Raw genomic sequence first — 17,811 nt, forward strand, 5'->3', positions numbered from 1 at the left:
GCCGCCAATTCCTTCAGCACTCTCGGATGCAACTCCCCCATGGACTTGTGCACGTCCAGCTTTTCTAAATAGTCCCTAACCGCCTCTATCTCCACAGAGGGCTGGCCATCTCTTCCGCATTTTGTGATGCCCAGCGCAGCAGTCTGAGAGCTGACCTTGTTAGTGAAAACAGAGGCAAAAAAAGCATTGAGTACATTAGCTTTTTCCACATCCTCTGTCACTAGGTTGCCTCCCTCATTCAGTAAGGGGCCCACACATTCCTTGGCTTTCTTCTTGTTGCCAACATACCTGAAGAAACCCTTCTTGTTACTCTTGACATCTCTGGCTAGCTGCAGCTCCAGGTGCGATTTGGCCCTCCTGATAACATTCCTACATGCCCGAGCAATATTTTTATACTCTTCCCTGGTCATATGTCCAACCTTCCACTTCTTGTAAGCTTCTTTTTTATGTTTAAGATCCGCTAGGATTTCACCATTAAGCCAAGCTGGTCGCCTGCCATATTTACTATTCTTTCGACTCATCGGGATGGTTTGTCCCTGTAACCTCAACAGGGATTCCTTGAAATACAGCCAGCTCTCCTGGACTCCTTTCCCCTTCAAGTTAGTCCCCCAGGGGATCCTGGCCATCCGTTCCCTGAGGGAGTCGAAGTCTGCTTTCCTGAAGTCCAGGGTCCTTATCCTGCTGCTTACCTTTCTTCCCTGCGTCAGGATCCTGAACTCAACCAACTCATGGTCACTGCCTCCCAGATTCCCATCCACTTTCGCTTCCCCCACTAATTCATCAGGGATGAATGAAGCCAGTGTACATACTTCCCCTCTTTTTTCTAAATGGGGGAGGGGGCAGCAGACCCTGCATTTCTATTAAAAATTGAAACTAAATTAACAAATAATTCCAGCAATAATTACTAATGTCTGCAGTTATCGAAAGCCTAGACTATCCAAATACCAAGCTGTGCTACGCTCTAGCAGAAAACCTTAGAAAATAAAAGCCAAGGCCACATGGTAGGTCTTCTAGTCCATCTCCAACTGATGCAGGATAATTACTCTATAAATTCCCTCTGATATATATGTAGGGCATCACCCAGTCTAGTCTGAAATGATTCATTAAGGGGGTACGTACTTGCTCTCTAGAAATACAGAATTAGACTTTTCACCACTCACTAATGTTACCTATTTTTGAATGCTAGAGGTCAATGTCACTTATTTCATAAGCATATCTCCTTATTAGTTGGTCTAGCCCTGAGTAATCCAGGCTTCACCTTCTCCTTGCATATATGTAGTAGCTGGCAGAGTTCTTAAACTTATGGGCCCTATCAGTACTAGTACAGTTAAGAGGAAACAGTGGCAGACATCAGAAGAAACAACTGGTAATGTGATTAGCCTAGTCTAATGACAGGTGTCTGTACTAGAAACTGGACTGTATGATTTCATTAGATTAGAATGTTTAGATTTAGGGCCTCAGAAGAGTTCCACCTTGTCAGGAGAAGTGCTTTGTACGGGTCATCAATATAAAAGCAAGTATGGGAGCAAGTCAGGTGAATCTGAGCATATTTAGAAGAAAAATTGCTAGAAGGGCTAGTGACTTCAGAAGATGGCAGGTTCCCCACCCCCCAAATCAGTATTTCACCATCGCACCATTCATCATCATCTGCTTTATCAAGATGCTTTCCCACAGTGATTTGTACCATAGCCAGTCTGCATCCTTGCCAGATGACCAGTCACATCTTCCTTTCCTACTAGTTATTCTCAAGGGTATGGCCTAGTGGCCTGGACTAGACCTCTGAGTTACCTAGTATATCTGGGGTGGGGATGCGGTGTTTGGATGGAATGAGAGTCTGAGTCCCAAATGCAGTGTTCTGTTCCTCAGGCCAGCTGGACATAAGATTTGCAGGTTGTGACAAGGTTCACCTCCATGGTGCCCTCTTGTCGCCCAACAGTGCACTACTCACCCTGTAATGGAGTCTCGGTTGGTTGCCATCTCTCACAAGTCCAGTGCAATGGTGCTTTAGTCCCCTGGCTAAGACACACTTGAGTCCCAGGCTTCAGGGGTATTAAAGTCCAAAAATAAAGGAATGCTACAAGCTCAAAACAAGGTCATCCAATGAATCTTCAGTCAGGACCCCACCTGCCCACTCAGGGCCTGTCTTCATGCAGCTAGTGCTTTTTGTCAGTCTCCTTGGGCCCAGTGATCCCACCACTGGGGGAGGCTTGTCCACTCCTGGCTGAAACCAGGCTTCCCTCACTGAGGAAGAAGCAGAGCTCCGCTCTCCTTCCTGGCTAGCCTCAGGTTCCCCTCTCGCCTTCTGACATCTGTTGTATGTGAGCAGGATGGGGTCAATTTGGTCCAAAGGCCCTCAATTAACCTTCTCCTTGCCAGTGTGGGGCCTGTATGCCCCATCACACAAATCCAAATTAGCGATTTGAACCATTGCTGTTGAAGGAGTAGAAGCAGGGTAAGGAGCCATGATAGACTAGGTGCCATAGGATGGTGCAATGCCTCCTGGGAGGACTGGGATCACACCTGATGGAGTATCTACATAGTCTTATCAAGACGGAGGGACTGGTTGGGTGGCAGGTAGGAATGTTAAGGCAGGAAAAAGTTTGTGCACCAATCAGCATAATAAACTCCAAGACCTACTGGGCCTTGGATCTTTGTCCAAGCGTGCCAAAGCACCAGTACAGCAAGAAGCGTTTCGGAGGGGGAACACAGACAGTAAGTGTGTAGAGTGTGTGCGTGTGGTGGGGCCTCCATGATAGAAAGGAAGGGGAGGACTGTCCTCCTCCTTCCCTTGCCATAACAAAAAAAAAAAACCACTTGTGTGTGCGAGCAGTAGGTTGAAGAGCTGCCTGGTCAGGTAACACATACTTGGTGTGTGATCAGGAATTATGAGGACTAAAGATCGACAGGTACTGTAGATAGTCACGGCCCACCCCTACTATTTCCTTGGTAGCAAAGTCTTGTGAGTCAGTTGTCTCCTGTGCTATGAATCTAGAGGTGAGCCATCCAACAGAAGGAAGTCAGCATCTCAATCCCCTAGAAAGGTTCTGAAAGACCTCCCGTATTGACTCAGCAAAGGTAACCAGGAAGCACTGTAAAGTTATACTTTGTGGCATTTTATTTAGTAAACAAATCCACTGGATGAGTGGCTATTGCTCTGCTCTGCCCTGCCATAGAGCTAAGTTCATTCAGCTTCCAGTTTGTGAGTCTTATTCCCTGGCTTAGGAGCACTTTGTATCACCCAGCAGTTCCCCTTTGTCCACTTATTGCCTCTGTAGGGATTCTTGTCTATGCCTCAGGATGGAAGAGGTGCTTTGTCACTTGAAGAGCTGACAGCCCAAGTTCTGTGTTTTATTTTGACAGATGGGATGCAAAGGAAGGTGAAGACATGCCCTTTCTAAAGGATGACCCTGATAATCAGGTGAGTTTAAAGAAAATCTGCTCAATTCTTGTAGTTAGTCCTGAATAAAAACTTGCAATCTCAGGTAATTTGGGATCTATTGGTTAGAGCACAGACTTGAGAGACAGGAGACCTGGGATGTACATCTGACTCAGTCAAAGACCCTCCCACCCTTTGACCTAGGATAAGTCCTTAGACTTCTCTATGGTTCAATTTCCCGCTCTGAAAATCAGGATAATACTTATTTAGCTTTGGGAAACGTATGTCTTCAGAGGAAAAGTACGATATAATTGCATATTGATATTTTAAATAAACTGAACTAAATGGTTCTTGTTCTCTCTTTTCTCATTCCAGAGATCCACCAGTGCTGATACGCTGAAGAGCAAAGTTTCAGCGGGCAGGGAGGTGACAGAACAGAATTGCACAGCAGACCAGGAAGAGAACATGGAGCAGCAAAGGCCCCAAGACCCTGGTTTCTTCTCATCACAAGGGGAGAGAGGTGGGAAGGTTCTGCCTGCACAGGACAATCAGAGGGAGAAACAGCGGGCAGGGAAGTGCCTCAGCAAGGAAATGGCAGCGTCCAGTGTGGGTGACTCCGAGCCAGAATCCAAGCTAAGTCAGGAAGGAATTCTGGAAGCTAACACTGGGAAGCCTAGCACGACCAATCTCTCCCAGCAGGGCAGCTGCACGAACAGCAGCACTTCCCAAAGCATCACTACAAGCACTATGCAAGCTGCTGGCCCTGGCAGAAAGGGAAGCATGTCAACACCCCTGGGAAATGGCTTAGAGAAAAATGCTCTGTCAGAAAGAGAGCCCATTGAGGACTCTTCAGAAAGCCTCAGCGGAAAGCTGGAAGAGGCAGCACGTGGTAGATGTGATGGAGCCAAAGGACTGTCACTGAGGAGAGTGGATGAGGTGACCCAATACACTGGTTCTGAGGGGCAAAACGTCACAATAAAAGGAGGTGAGGTAGCCACATGCCTTGAACATAGAGGGGATCCTGCATCTCCAAGGAAAGACATCTCAGACAAGATTGGGGTCTCTCAGCAGGATGGGGCAAAAGCACAGAACAAGAAAGGTGACCACCCTGAGAAGTGCAGTTACAAGAACAGTGGGGACAGTCAGAACTCAAGGAGAATACACTGGATTGCAAGAGATTGAAGGTGAGTGCATGGTCCATAGCTCACTTGGAGGTATTTTAATAATCCCAGGTGCACTTAATTGAGCGTAGACGTGAGACAGGTCCACAGCTCAGCTTTTTTGGGGTCAGCAGGGCAATTTACTAAATATTTGCCCAAATATGCTCATGAATTTTAACACTGAGCAGACAGTAACTGCACCCAACTTGTCCCATCCCCATGGTTCCAAATTACATGAATCAACTGTGAAAATCTAAATCTCCACATCACAATTACCTTCCTCTGGAATATAGTAAAGAGAGAAACCTTAGAAGGCTTCCCCATGGTTGTTTCCTGCTGCTGACATGTAGTACTCAACAATCCAGGGGGCTCAGACTTTGAAATTGGATACTTGTTTCAGATAGTCTCTGAAATTCCAGGAAGAAGTAGCAACCTGTTGCATGGACCTTTCCTTTGGACTGTGCATCGATCACAGGTAGAATAATTAGTGGCCTATTGAGTGCCATTCCAACAACATCTTTCTTCATATTATAGGCCCCTCTCATCTGCAATAGTTTGAACGTCAGGCTAGAGGATCATGAGGATCACGTGATTCTCTCCCCAGTGCATGAAATGCAAACAAAAGGGTAATATAATTATTTATTTGGCAACACTAATGTATATGGCACTTTACAAACATAAAGGTCTTCTCCAGAGACCTTTTAATCAAAGCAGAAGGCAGAAAAAATCCACTCTGGTTAAATTGCAAAGCTCAAGATATTATTCAAGCCAACTATGCATCTTCCCAAAAAAATTGAAATCCCACCCAAGTGACGACAGTAGAAAAGAATATAAAACTATGGCAGGCAAAAACAAGATGGAAATTAGGAGGAAGGGCTTAGAGGGAATTTGAAGAGCAAATGGCTAAAGACATAAAACAAAATAAGAAGAAATTCCTTCAGTAGCTCAGAAGCAGGAAGCCTGTGAGAGATTTGGTGGGTCCCCAGGACTACCAGGGAGTGAAGTGAGCAGATAGAGAAGATAAGGACATTGCATAGAAGCAAAATGATTTCTTTGCATCAGTGTTCACCACTGAGGCCGTCAGGGGAGATCTGCTCTTTTCAGATAATAAGGATAAGGCATTATCATAGATTGGTGTGTCAACAGAAAAGGTGCTAGAACAAACTGATAAAATAGGGCCTGATCCTAAAGCCCCATCCACAACACCCAACTTTTATGTGTCTGGAAAGTCACTGGAATGCATCTGATGAAGTGGGTTATATCCCACGAAAGCTTATGCCCAAACACATTTGTTAGTCTCTAAGGTGCCACAAGGACTCCTCGTTGTTGTTTTTTTGAACAACAGTGTGACCCACAAAGCTTGAGTTAAGCACTTAGGCTCCCTATATAATGCCTGGGGGGAGATAGATGCCTTACAGTGAGACCTACAAAGCCAGCATGCTAGGCAGGGGGACGCCTAAGCTAGCCAACAGAAGATGCAGATGAGGGCATAAGCGCCGACTCCGTGGGTGCTCCGGGGCTGGAGCACCCATGGGAAAAAATTGGTGGGTGCTCTGCACCCACCGGTAGCTCCCCCCCCCCGTCTCCCCCCGACCCTAGCTCACCTCTGCCTCCGCTCCTCCCCTGAGCACACCACTGGGTCCTACTTCTCCCCCCTCCCTCCCAGCTGTTTCGCACGGCAAGCCTGGGAGGGAGGATGGGGAATGCAGCACACTTGGGGGAGGAGGCGGGGCCGGGGTGGGAATTTGGGGAGGGATCCAATGGGGCAGGGAGGGGCGGAGTTGAGAGGGGCGGCTACGAGCACCCACCAGCACCAACAAAAGTTGGGGCCTGTGGATGACGGGGGTGCATACCAAGTCCCATCCCGCTCTTAGCATTCTGCACCTAACTCCAGACTTCAGGGAGGTGCCTATCTCTACTTGTGCTTCATGAACTGGGGCCACCTAAGTCACATTAGGGCTTGATCGGTAGTCATGCTTAGAGGGTGCCTAATGCCACACAAAACCTCTAGGGGGGGGAGGAAGAGGACTTACCTTATAACTTTTAGCCCAGGGGTGGGCAAACTACGGCCCATGGGCCAGATCTGGCCTGCAAGCTCCCACTGGGGTGCAGGATCTGGGGCTTGCCTTGTTCCAGCTGGGGCACAGGGTCGGAGGCCACTCCATGCAGCTCCCGGAAGCCAAGGCATGGCCCCACTCTGGCTCCTACACACTCCAATGGCTCCCTCCCGTGCTCCAATGGGAGCTGCAGGGGCGGTGCCCGCAGACGGGGCAGTGTGCAGAGCCATCTGGCCACGCCTCCGCATAGGAGCCAGAGAAGGGACATACTGCTGAACCCCAACCCCTCATTCCCAGCACCACCACGGAGCCCATACCCCCAGAAGGAGCCTGCATCTCTTCCCGCATCCCAACCCCCTGCCCCAGCCCAGAGGCCCCTCCCAAACCCTGAACTCCTGATTTCTGGCCTCACCCCGAAGCCTGCACCCCCAACCAAAGCCCTCACCCCCTCCCACACCCCAACCCCAATTTTGTGAGCATTCCTGGCCCATGATACAATTTCTATTCCCAGATGTGGCCCTCAGGCCAAAAAGTTTGCCCACCCCTGTTTTAGCCTATTGGTTAGGGTATTCACCTGGCATGTGGGAGACCCCCACTTCAAGTCCCCCACTTCCAGGCAGGGGGTCCTGGGAATTACACAGTAATTGTAATTGAAACTTATTGAAGTTAGGCAACCACTGCTTGAATATTATGTCCAGTTCTTGTGTCCACAGTTTAAGATGGATGTCAATAAATTGGAGAGGGCTGAGAGAAGGGCCACAAGAATGATCAAAGGATTGGAAAACATGCCTTATAGTTAAGGCTGTGATTTAGGAATCTGTGACTTCCAAAGACCTCCGTGACTTCAGACAGCACTGGCTGGGAGCTGCAGGGTCCCCTGCCAACTGCGGAGGCAGGGAGCTGTGGGGGAGCCCCAAAGCTCCTGGCCACCAAAGGTGGCAGGAGGGACCCCTGCAGCTCCCCCGCTGCTCCTGGCCACCAGGGATGGCAGGGGGGGAATCAGCCACTCCCAACTGCAGGCAGCAGGGGGAATCCTCGTTGCTCATGGCTGCTGCAGGCAGCAGGGGCAACCTGCACTGGTCCCTGCCACCTCAGGTGGCAGGGGGGACCCGCTGGCGGGGGGAATCCACGCTGCTTACTGCTGCCCCAGGAGGCAGGGGGGACGCATGCCGTTCCCCACAGTGGTGGGCAGCAGGAGGACCCAGTAGCAGGGGGAATCCCTGCTCCCATGCACCGCAGGTGGCAGGGGGGATCCACCAAGCTCCTGACCGCTGCGGATGGCAAGAGAAACCCCCGACACTTGGATCTTTGATGCCCTGGGCAGCAAGAGGGAGCCCTGGAGCTCCTGGCTGCTGCAGGCGGCAGGGGAGACCCCCAGCAGCTCCCAGCTGCAGTGTGGGGGGGACCCTGGAGCGCCAGGCTGCCCAGGCTACCCCCATTTTGTCATGGGTATTTTTAGTAAAAGTCAAGGACAGGTCACATACTTCCAGTAATTTTTCATTATTGCCTGTGACCTGTCCATCACTTTTACTAAAAATATCCATGACAAAAACATAGCCTTACTTATAGTCATAGACACAAGTTGCTCAATCTATTTAGCTTGACAAAGAGAAGGTTAAGGGGTGAATTGGTCAGCCTCTGAGGACCTACATGGGGAACAAATATTTGATAATGGGCTAGCAGACAGAAGTACACCTCTATCCTGATATAACGAGACCCGATATAACACGAATTCGGATATAATGTGGTAAAGCAGCGCTCCGGGGGGGTGGGGGGGGGCTGCACGGTCCAGTGGATCAAAGCAACTTTTTTAAACAGATATGCGCTAGTTCAAAAGAAATATTTAGTTCTGCAGTCTGTGTTATACACAAAGTCAGAGTAGATGATCACAATGGTCCCTTCTGGCTTTGGAATCCATGAATCCATATGAAAGGCAAATTGGTTGACACAAATCATTAAAAATAGACAACATCTAAATGTACATGACATAAGAAACATAAACCAGCATGGCTTAGTAGATAAAGGGGAAGCAGCTAACATACTTCATTTAGCCTTTCAGAAACCTTGCACAAAGTCCCACACAAGAGGTTATTAAGGAAACTAAGTTGCCATGGGGTGAGAAAAAGTACATTCATGGATTAGACACTGGCAAAGAAGAAACAAAGAGTGGGAAATAGCTATTTTTTTCAAGGCAACTGGTTAGCAATAGATTCACTTAAACACATCCTTGATGCCATCCCTCCTCTGCAAAGTACTTAAGCACATGTTTAAAGTTAAGCACCTCATTAAGTCCCACTGAAGTCAATGGGAAGTCATTGGGACTTTATGCAAATATTTAATCACATACTTACATGCTTTGCTGAACTGGGACATAAGAAAAGTATTGTTTGATATACATAATATGCTTATGGTTTCAGAGTAGCAGCCGTGTTAGTCTGTATTCGCAAAAAGAAAAGGAGTACTTGTGGCACCTTAGAGACTAACAAATTTATTTGAGCATAAGCTTTCATGAGCTAGAGCTCATGCAAACGTAGTGATGTGGCAATATTTGTACATGACACAAAGTTATTTTGGTTATTCAAGGCTTAGGCAGACTAAGTAATTTCAGAAGAGCCTAACAAAGATAGGAAACTGGGCAGCACAATGGCAGGAGACATGCAGTGTTGACAAATTCAAGGTAATGCACATTTGAAGTAACAATTTGAAGTACAACTACCCATTGCTAGGTTCTAAACTAACTGTAACCATTCAGGAAAAAAACCCAAGTATCATTGCATGTAGCTGTATAAAAATCTCTCTTCAATGCAGCCAGAAAAGCAGGCAAAACATTTGGATGACAATGAATGTGACAGAAAATAACATTGAAAACAACATATTGCCATTATACAAATCAGAGGTGTGATTTTAATCGAGAATACTAAACTCACTTCCTCTGAATCAGAGCCACCTGACAAGTATAAAGACAATTTGTCATTGAACTCTATAAATCTAATTAATTGGCAGATTGGAATGGTGAGCTTGGACACACTAAGAAGAGAGATCATGTGTCAAGTTACAATATATCTTTCTCTCATCCAGGCTTGCCATTTCTACTATTGGGACTTGAACATCAGTGATACCTCAAGGGGTTGGCCTTACATAACTGTTTATATTTTGGAAGGCCATTTTGTTAAATGGTTTGTTGGGGTTTCACAGCACGCAGTTCTCTCCTCCCAAACGCCGACTCCACCAGGGTCCATTCACCTAGCTTGTAGTGACTGGCTGACGTGTAAGTGGGACATTGCGCACTTCCTTATAGGACCCAGACAATTTCTCAGCCTGAGAGGTCAATCTAGTCTTAGTTGGATGAGTTTATTTGTCCTGCAGGAGTTTAATCTTTTGTCTCTTTTGCTTCTTTAAAACACAATATTTTAACCAATTCCTGCTGAATGATGCAGAACAAGCTGAGCATTTGACTTTCTACATGCTTGAATTCTCACTGGATAGATCTCAACAGCTCTGTGGACAGCCAGCACATGGGTTTTAAATAGGCTTTTCCTGTGCTCTGGAAGGAAGGAGGAGGAAGTAGCAGGTGTGGAAACTGTGCAACTTCAGTGGGCAGGAAGAACGGGGCTGGTTTTCCTCATCAGGAATTAAACCCCCTGTTTGGTGACTGAGAGGTCTAGTCCCACCTCCTCAACTGCAGAGTAGAGGGAATGCCCAGTACTAGGAATGAAGAGCCTGGATAGTAGAGAGAACAAGGGGACTTTCAAAAGGCAACAGATGAAATCCTGGCTACACTGAAGTCAATCGCAAACCTGCCACAGACTTCAGGAGGGCCAGGATTTCACCCTGCATATTTAAAAGGGGTAAAGAGACATTTTTATGCAGTACATAATTAGCTCTGGAACTCTCGATGGCAAGAGCCAAGTAGGGCTCAGAAAAGGATCAGACATTTATATGCATAACAGGAACACCCGCAGTCACCTCTGACAAGATGGAAATACAATGTCTTAAAATCAGGAGCAAAACCCCTCACATTTCAAGGCATGAGCCTATCACTAACTCACTGCAGAGTCATGAAGAAACTTCTCCTCTTTGCAAATTTTTCAATAGTTGTCCAGTATGGAGTTTCTTCTCCCTATCCCAGAGCATCCAGCACTGGGTGCAGTCAGAGACAGGAAGCCTGACTGGAGGGGGCACAGGTCTGAGCCAGTATGGAAATCCCAATGTTCCTTAGCACCGGTTATTTGTTTTTATCTTTTAAATTAAAACAGTGTTTAACTAACAACATGATTTTTGATTGCTTGTAATTGACAATTATTTGACTGTACTTTTTTAGCAACTTAGTAGGAGACCTGTGATTGTGACACCTCAGACTAGTCACATGTCACCAGTAAGACTCAGCACACATCGCTCTGTCTTTGCCCCAGCATCCATGAATGTAGTTCCCCTGTCAGTGATAGATATCCCATTTTCAGGCAGCGTAATGTTTTGCCATGGTTTATTTAGGGTGGGGAAAGCACAGAAGCCAGAGAAAGAGAGCGTTCTGCCTTTAACTCTGTTCCCCAGCTCTGAATCACGAGTAACAAATCTTGCAGGGAGAGAGATGTAACGAACCAGCCAGTATGTATTTCTACCATCTAACTCAGCAGAATCAGAATTGCTTCTCTGCGTATCATGCTACAGATGCTGCTAGGAGTTTAAAAACAAGTCTTAACGCAAATGGTCAGCCATCAATGCATTTGGAGCAAGGTGGTTTCGGGTCTATGCCTCCTGTTGCTTTGAAGTCCCTATATCAACATGAAAAGGAGTACTTGTGGCACCTTAGAGACTAACCAATTTATTTGAGCATGAGCTTTCGTGAGCTACAGCTCACTTCATCGGATGCATACCGTGGAAACTGCAGCAGACTTTATATACACACAGAGAATATGAAACAATACCTCCTCCCACCCCACTGTCCTGCTGGTAATAGCTTATCTAAAGTGATCATCAGGTTGGGCCATTTCCAGCACAAATCCAGGTTTTCTTGGAGAGTGGTCAGTTTGGATGAGCTATTACCAGCAGGAGAGAGAGTTTGTGTGTGTATGGGGGTGGAGGGGGTGTGAGAAAACCTGGATTTGTGCAGGAAATGGCCCACCTTGATTATCATGCACATTGTGTAAAGAGTTGTCACTTTGGATGGGCTATCACCAGCAGGAGAGTGAATTTGTGCGGGGGGGTGGAGGGTGAGAAAACCTGGATTTGTGCTGGAAATGGCCCAACCTGATGATCACTTTAGATAAGCTATTACCAGCAGGACAGTGGGGTGGGAGGAGGTATTGTTTCATATTCTCTGTGTGTATATAAAGTCTGCTGCAGTTTCCACGGTATGCATCCGATGAAGTGAGCTGTAGCTCACGAAAGCTTATGCTCAAATAAATTGGTTAGTCTCTAAGGTGCCACAAGTACTCCTTTTCTTTTTGCAAATACAGACTAACACGGCTGTTACTCTGAAATATATCAACATGGTGTGCAGAGGAACGACAGCCCTGGCTGGCATCCCTAGAACAATCATGGGCTGGTTGCTGTACTTTCACTGCTCCCCCCAGTCACAGTTTTCCCGGGGCCTGCACAGAAATTATTTGCTAGACCACATTACACAAAGCTCTGCAAAAGTCCATTTTATTTCCACCGGAGTCTGGGCAAAGTTCTGTTGTTTCACACAAGCACCATGCTCCGGGCTTTCACTGATTAGCAGGTGGCACAACAGGATTATTTTTGCCGGGGGGGAGGGGGGGAGAGGGGAGAGACATTTTGCATGTTTTCAGTAGAAAGCCTTGTGCAGTGAACAAACTCTCAGGTTTTGCTCATAGCTGGCCCAGTTTTGCTTGAAAACAGACCCATTTTTTTGTTGGAAAATGGGCCTGCTTTTGCTCCAACAATCACACGCCTCATCCAAATTTCCTGCAGAAGTGGGCCCATTTCCAATTTGTAACCAAATGCAAAAACCCCAAGGATTTTTGCATTTTATCATGTCACATACACAGGCAATTACAAAATGTTATTACCATGGGTACTCAGCAATAAAACCCTCAGTTTCTGTGACTTCCCTCCCTTCTAGGGACTTCATATCATTGGTACCTTGGTCAGTGATGTTTAAAATGCTATTGAACAGAGACACCAAGATAATGTGGCTGCTTTTACACAGGAGCATGGACCAAGATTTTCAAGACTGACTAGCGATTCTGGATGCTCAGTTTGACACACCTTTAAAGGAGACTGATTTTCTGAAAGTGCTAAGGAGCCACCCTCTGAAAAACAATCAGCCCTCTTTAAGGTTGTCTCTGGTAGGGCACCAGAACTCAATAGCTGATTATGAAAATTTAGGCCAAAGAATCTGCCCTATTGACTCAGAGCTTGTCCTGGAAAGGCTGGTATCCTGCCTCTAGCAGTAGCTAGTTCAGAGAAAGGCAACCCCCCACTCCCCCTTTTTCTCCCCCAACACCCTCCCACCCAAAAAAAAAAAAACCACTACGTAACCTATAACAAAACAAGCCAGGTGTGGATTATTAGTGAATTTGCCTCTCTCACTATGACTCTACTAAAAGATCAAGCATTACCTCTCAGACATGGGTTTCTGCAAGAGCCAGGATCAGAGAATTGTTCAAGCAACCAAAAGAGTGATAAATCACCTCAGCTGTTACATCAAACAAAGAGTGGCATTTCCTATTCATTTATTAGGATGTAAAAATAAAGGTCCAGCATCCAGGGGCACCTTTACCAGCCACTGCTTTCTCATGGCCACACATGGTGTTGTGGTAACTCTGCCTCAGTTCCCCCCAACAGTCCTTTGTCTCTGTGTGAGATAGCTGCTGTTGCTTCTTAGGACTCCAGCCAGGTTGTTAAGAGCCTCTCTCTTTCCAGGGCAATAGAGGGTCCATTAGACCAGGATTCCTATGACCCTAGCAAAAAGGCAACAAGCCCAGGCCCACCCACCAACTCTTCTGGGTTCCAGCCCAGGGACCCGGTGTGAAGCAGCTGGAACTGGTTTGTCCCAATCCCTGGCTGCTTCCCTACAACTTCTCCCTTGCCTCTCTAGCAGCCCTTTTCCTAGACTCACCCTCACTGAATCTCTTTCTCTGGAAGTCCTTGGAGGCTTCCTACCAGTCTGCTATTGAAAGACTCTCCTCATGGTAGTCTCTGGGGCAGCTGCCCCCTCCACTCATCTGCAGACTTCTAATGCCCCAGTTGTTACTGAGCCAGCAATTAGCAGCAGCTGAGGAGATAGCTAAGCTAACTGTCAACCCCTGAGTGGCTGTGGTCTATATATCCTGTGACATCCAGTTATTTCTCCAGTTTGTAGACCATAAATCCTGATGCCAAAACTGCCTTGATTATTTGCTTCCTCTTACTATTTGAAGAATTAGCAGCCCTAACGCCTTCCATGGGCTGAAGGCTGGTGCCTTGTGAATAGTTTTGAACAGTTTATGTTTACATTGACTTGCTGAGATCAATACATAATTTTATTGATCCTACATCAGGCCAACACAATTACAAGATTATCCCTTTATCACAGGGAGATGGGGTGTTTTTCACCGTCTGGTATATCAACAGCAATAGAGTGAGTACTTTTTAACACTAAAGATTTTATTCCTATAATGGGCTAAATGGGCTGCAATTATACAAGTAACTTGTCTCCTTGGGAAGGCAGTCAGACAGTCTCGGTGACTCCAACATGGCCCAGCAGGAAGCTTCTATTATGTTCTACATCAGTGTTTAGCCCCAGGAAACACAGGTGCTGGCACTAGGGAGTTTAGTCAGGTTCATTTGATAATGCACCCAGAGTCACACATGGGTTTGAATACTGCGCTGAAGGGGACTAGATTATAAGCATAAGGCAACACTGGAAAAGGAATGTGCTATTAGAAAAACTGTCAGAAGTTTTGAGTGCTGCAATACTCAGGATATTAAAGGGGGTATGAGCAAGGGGTGGGGGGGATCCTAGAATGTAGCAGAAGAGGAGGAGTGAAGTGGGAAGGTAACCAGTGTAACAGGGAAGGCTGTATGGGGTATGATCTTCATTAAAGAGGGCAATCTGTGTAGGGCGTAATCCTGTGGACTAATGATAATTCTCTAAACTGCTATACTGCAGACTCAAATTCTTTTTGTTACCAGTCTCTCACCCCTCTGACTGGGAACACTGCAGAGGTATTGTGCTCAGAAGTTGAAGAGGCAAGGTCCTGCTTAGACTTGGTCAGAAATTTTCCAGTGGAATATCTTTTCTGTCAGAATGCCGATTCATCAAAAGTAAAACATATATTTTGACAGAATTTCATTTAGGAAAAAAAGTGGAATGGAGCATTCCAATCAGGTCAAAATAGAACAGTTCAACCTCTTCAGAATGGAACATTTTGATTTTCTACTTCGAAATGACTTTTCATTTCAATGTTTTTAATATAATCTGATATAAAAATTTTTAAAAGTCAAAATCAGAACATAATATTTTGACTGCATTGAAATGAAACATTCCAATTGACACAAAGTGAACTCTTCTTCAGAATTTAATTTCATATGTTCTGTTTCTTTCCATTTTGGAATGGAAAAAATGTTAAACTCACTGAATACCCAGCAAAATAGAAAATCTGGTTCCCACCCAGAACTAGTCCTTTGAGCTCTCAGTGACCCCTTCCATGGCTAAAGGAATGACACTGATGGATGACTCTGAAAGGAGCCCCAGCTGGTCCCATTCAGCAGAAGGATGGTGGCTGTTGTGTGGAGCTTAGGCCAGAGGAAGAATGCAGAGTTGGCATAAATGAGATCATCGGGGATCTAAAACTCCAAGGAAGATTCCCTGAAGGATAAACTTCTTTCGGAAAAACTCTAGGCCATTGAATGGAGGCCCCATTCCACCCACCATCCTTTAGACATTAGCAGTATGAGTGACACTAGATACTCTGGAGGGGGTTTCCATCTGTCCCTTAACACACCCTTTGTTGGAGTGGCATTAACTTTAACACCAACATACAACTTCCCATAGCATAAACAATCTGTACATCCTGACAGAACACCAGCTCCATGCAGCACTCACCTTCAGGCACAAGGCTAGCCACTGGGATCTCACAATGTCAGCTGTTAATGTCTGTTTAATTTCCTGCATAGTACAAAGAATGTCCCCCACCTTCAAACCATACCCCCGGCTCAGGGGGAGAGGCTGTACAGAGCGCCCTTTCGTCCTCTGCATCAAGGAACAAGAAATAAATATTTACCCAAAGTGCAGGCCTGGAATCCCCTGAAAAGTCCCCGAGAAATAAATGATGCAAAAAACGCTCACAGAAACTTTCCTTCAATTCTCTTGAGAAAATTAAGCTTAGCCTTTTAGAGTAAATGCAGCTGGGGGTGAGTTTCCAAAGCAGCTACAGGGCTCTGACCTCGCAGCTCTCATTGACGTAAACGGGAGCTGTGCAGCCAAAGCCCTGTATGCTGCAGGATTGAAAAGGACATAGGTGGTCACTTTTCTGATGCAAATCAATGCTAAAAGTTACAGCCTCAAGCAATGTATGCAGAAACTGACACTTCTTCTAAATAAATTCAGAGAAACATTAGCAGAGAGAGGGCTTCTGTTTTCTGTGGACCCATAGGAAATAAAGGAGACCAACTGCCATCAGCCTTCAGAGGTGTGATAAATTGGGGGTGCCTAAGTAACTGGCTTGAGCAGTGCCCATTGCAGAACTCTCCTGGGCTTTGTAGCCCTTGCCATCTACCCATGTTCCAGACAACCTGCATGAGGCTCTCCTCCCTGCCTGCTGTAATGCTGGCTTCAGGGCTGGGCCCTGATAATGCCACCCAAGTTTTGAATTCACCTGCACTCGCATGCAGTGTATTATGGAGTACTGCAGATTCCAGAAACATACTCTGCACAGTGTGCTGCACAGCAGAGTAGGAGGATTTAGTACTCCAACAGAATTAGGTAGTGCAGCAATCAAATACAGAGCTAGACAAGCCATTTAAGAGAAGGTTTTCAAAAGTGCTTAAGAGATTTAGGAACACAGGTCTTTCAGTGGGACTTGTGCTCCTACATATCTTCAGCACTTTTGAAAATCTGCCCTATTGCTTCTTTGATACATCATGATAACTTATGAAGGCAGAGTATAGAGAAGAAACATCTAGGAGCTACTGAATTATTAGTGACAGACATAGGGTTACATTCAGATGATAAGGATATGTAAACTGGACCACCTTACACCCTCTTTGGCATCCTTAGATCTACTTACTGATGGATAAGTGTGATTTAGATGCCAAGGAGCCAGAAGGTATAAAAAGCCACTATCATACATTAACTTACACTGTCTTCTGACTCCTTGGTGTGTAAGTTACACTACCTTAGACACTTTTACCTACTGTTAAAATGGGTATATCTAAGGGAGGAAATCTGAGTATCCAACTTACACTTCTTAGACATTACTTCTGAGTTTTACTATATGATGTTTCACAAAACCAATCAGCTGAGTGGTTCACTGTCAGAACAGAATTTTCACCTAGGGATTCAGGAACCTTGTGGGTCCAACTATCGCCAAGGATGTGTCAATAAAATAAGTCCTCTAACCTGATCAAATAAAGGATACGCCCTGATCTCAGCCCAAAGGAGGTAATGGCCTATCTGTGACAAGGGTAATATCACCACATTGTCTATTTTCAGTGCCAGTTCAAAAGAAGGCAGGTACCTTTGTGTGCTTAGTCAGAAACTACCTATGATAGCATTAGAATTTTTATTGTAGTCAACCATGAGGTCCTGAGTCAATCTCTTATTGGCATGGCTGTCAAAGTCTCCCACGACCAAAAGCCTCAGTGACTCTCAACACAAAACCAAACGGGTTGGAAAATCTGAAGTGCATGAGTGCTATACACAGCCATAAATCCAAATATAATCCAATACCAAGACTCACCTGAGGCTGATGCACACAAATTTGTCATATTTAGCACCTCTGACACTTGCATCCCTAGAAAAAAGAAAGAGACAGCTCACAGCCATATCTCCTTCCTGAGCCTCTGCTCATGCAAAGAGAGAACCTGTCGGGAGCATGTTCTGCCAATACAGGACCTGCTGCATCTACCAGCCAGGTGTTGGGTTATGCAAGCAAGATAAGATGCACTGTAATGTAATAATGCCCAACTCTTATGTAGTGCTTTTTATCCCTATATCTCAAAGCACTTTACAAAGGAAGCCAATAACATGTTCCCCATTTTACAGATGGGG

At 45.9% G+C, this 17,811-nt stretch overlaps 1 protein-coding gene across 5 annotated transcripts in view; it reads left to right on the forward strand.

The window, feature by feature from the left end:
- CCDC9B (coiled-coil domain containing 9B) overlaps positions 1–17,811 on the forward strand; it is a 152,571-nt gene that overhangs the window by 128,422 nt on the left and 6,338 nt on the right. For all 5 annotated transcript variants that reach the window (XM_084630649.1, XM_084630651.1, XM_084630647.1 and 2 more), the window contains 2 exons: positions 3,361–3,418; positions 3,752–4,560. In XM_084630649.1, the coding sequence (XP_084486775.1) occupies positions 3,361–3,418; positions 3,752–4,558 (865 nt within the window). In that variant the 3' untranslated portion in view covers positions 4,559–4,560. The remainder of the gene's footprint in view (positions 1–3,360; positions 3,419–3,751; positions 4,561–17,811) is intronic.

This window comes from Lepidochelys olivacea (assembly GCF_965140295.1).
Source record: "Lepidochelys olivacea isolate rLepOli2 genome assembly, chromosome: 6".
Classification (NCBI taxonomy): domain Eukaryota; kingdom Metazoa; phylum Chordata; order Testudines; family Cheloniidae; genus Lepidochelys; species Lepidochelys olivacea.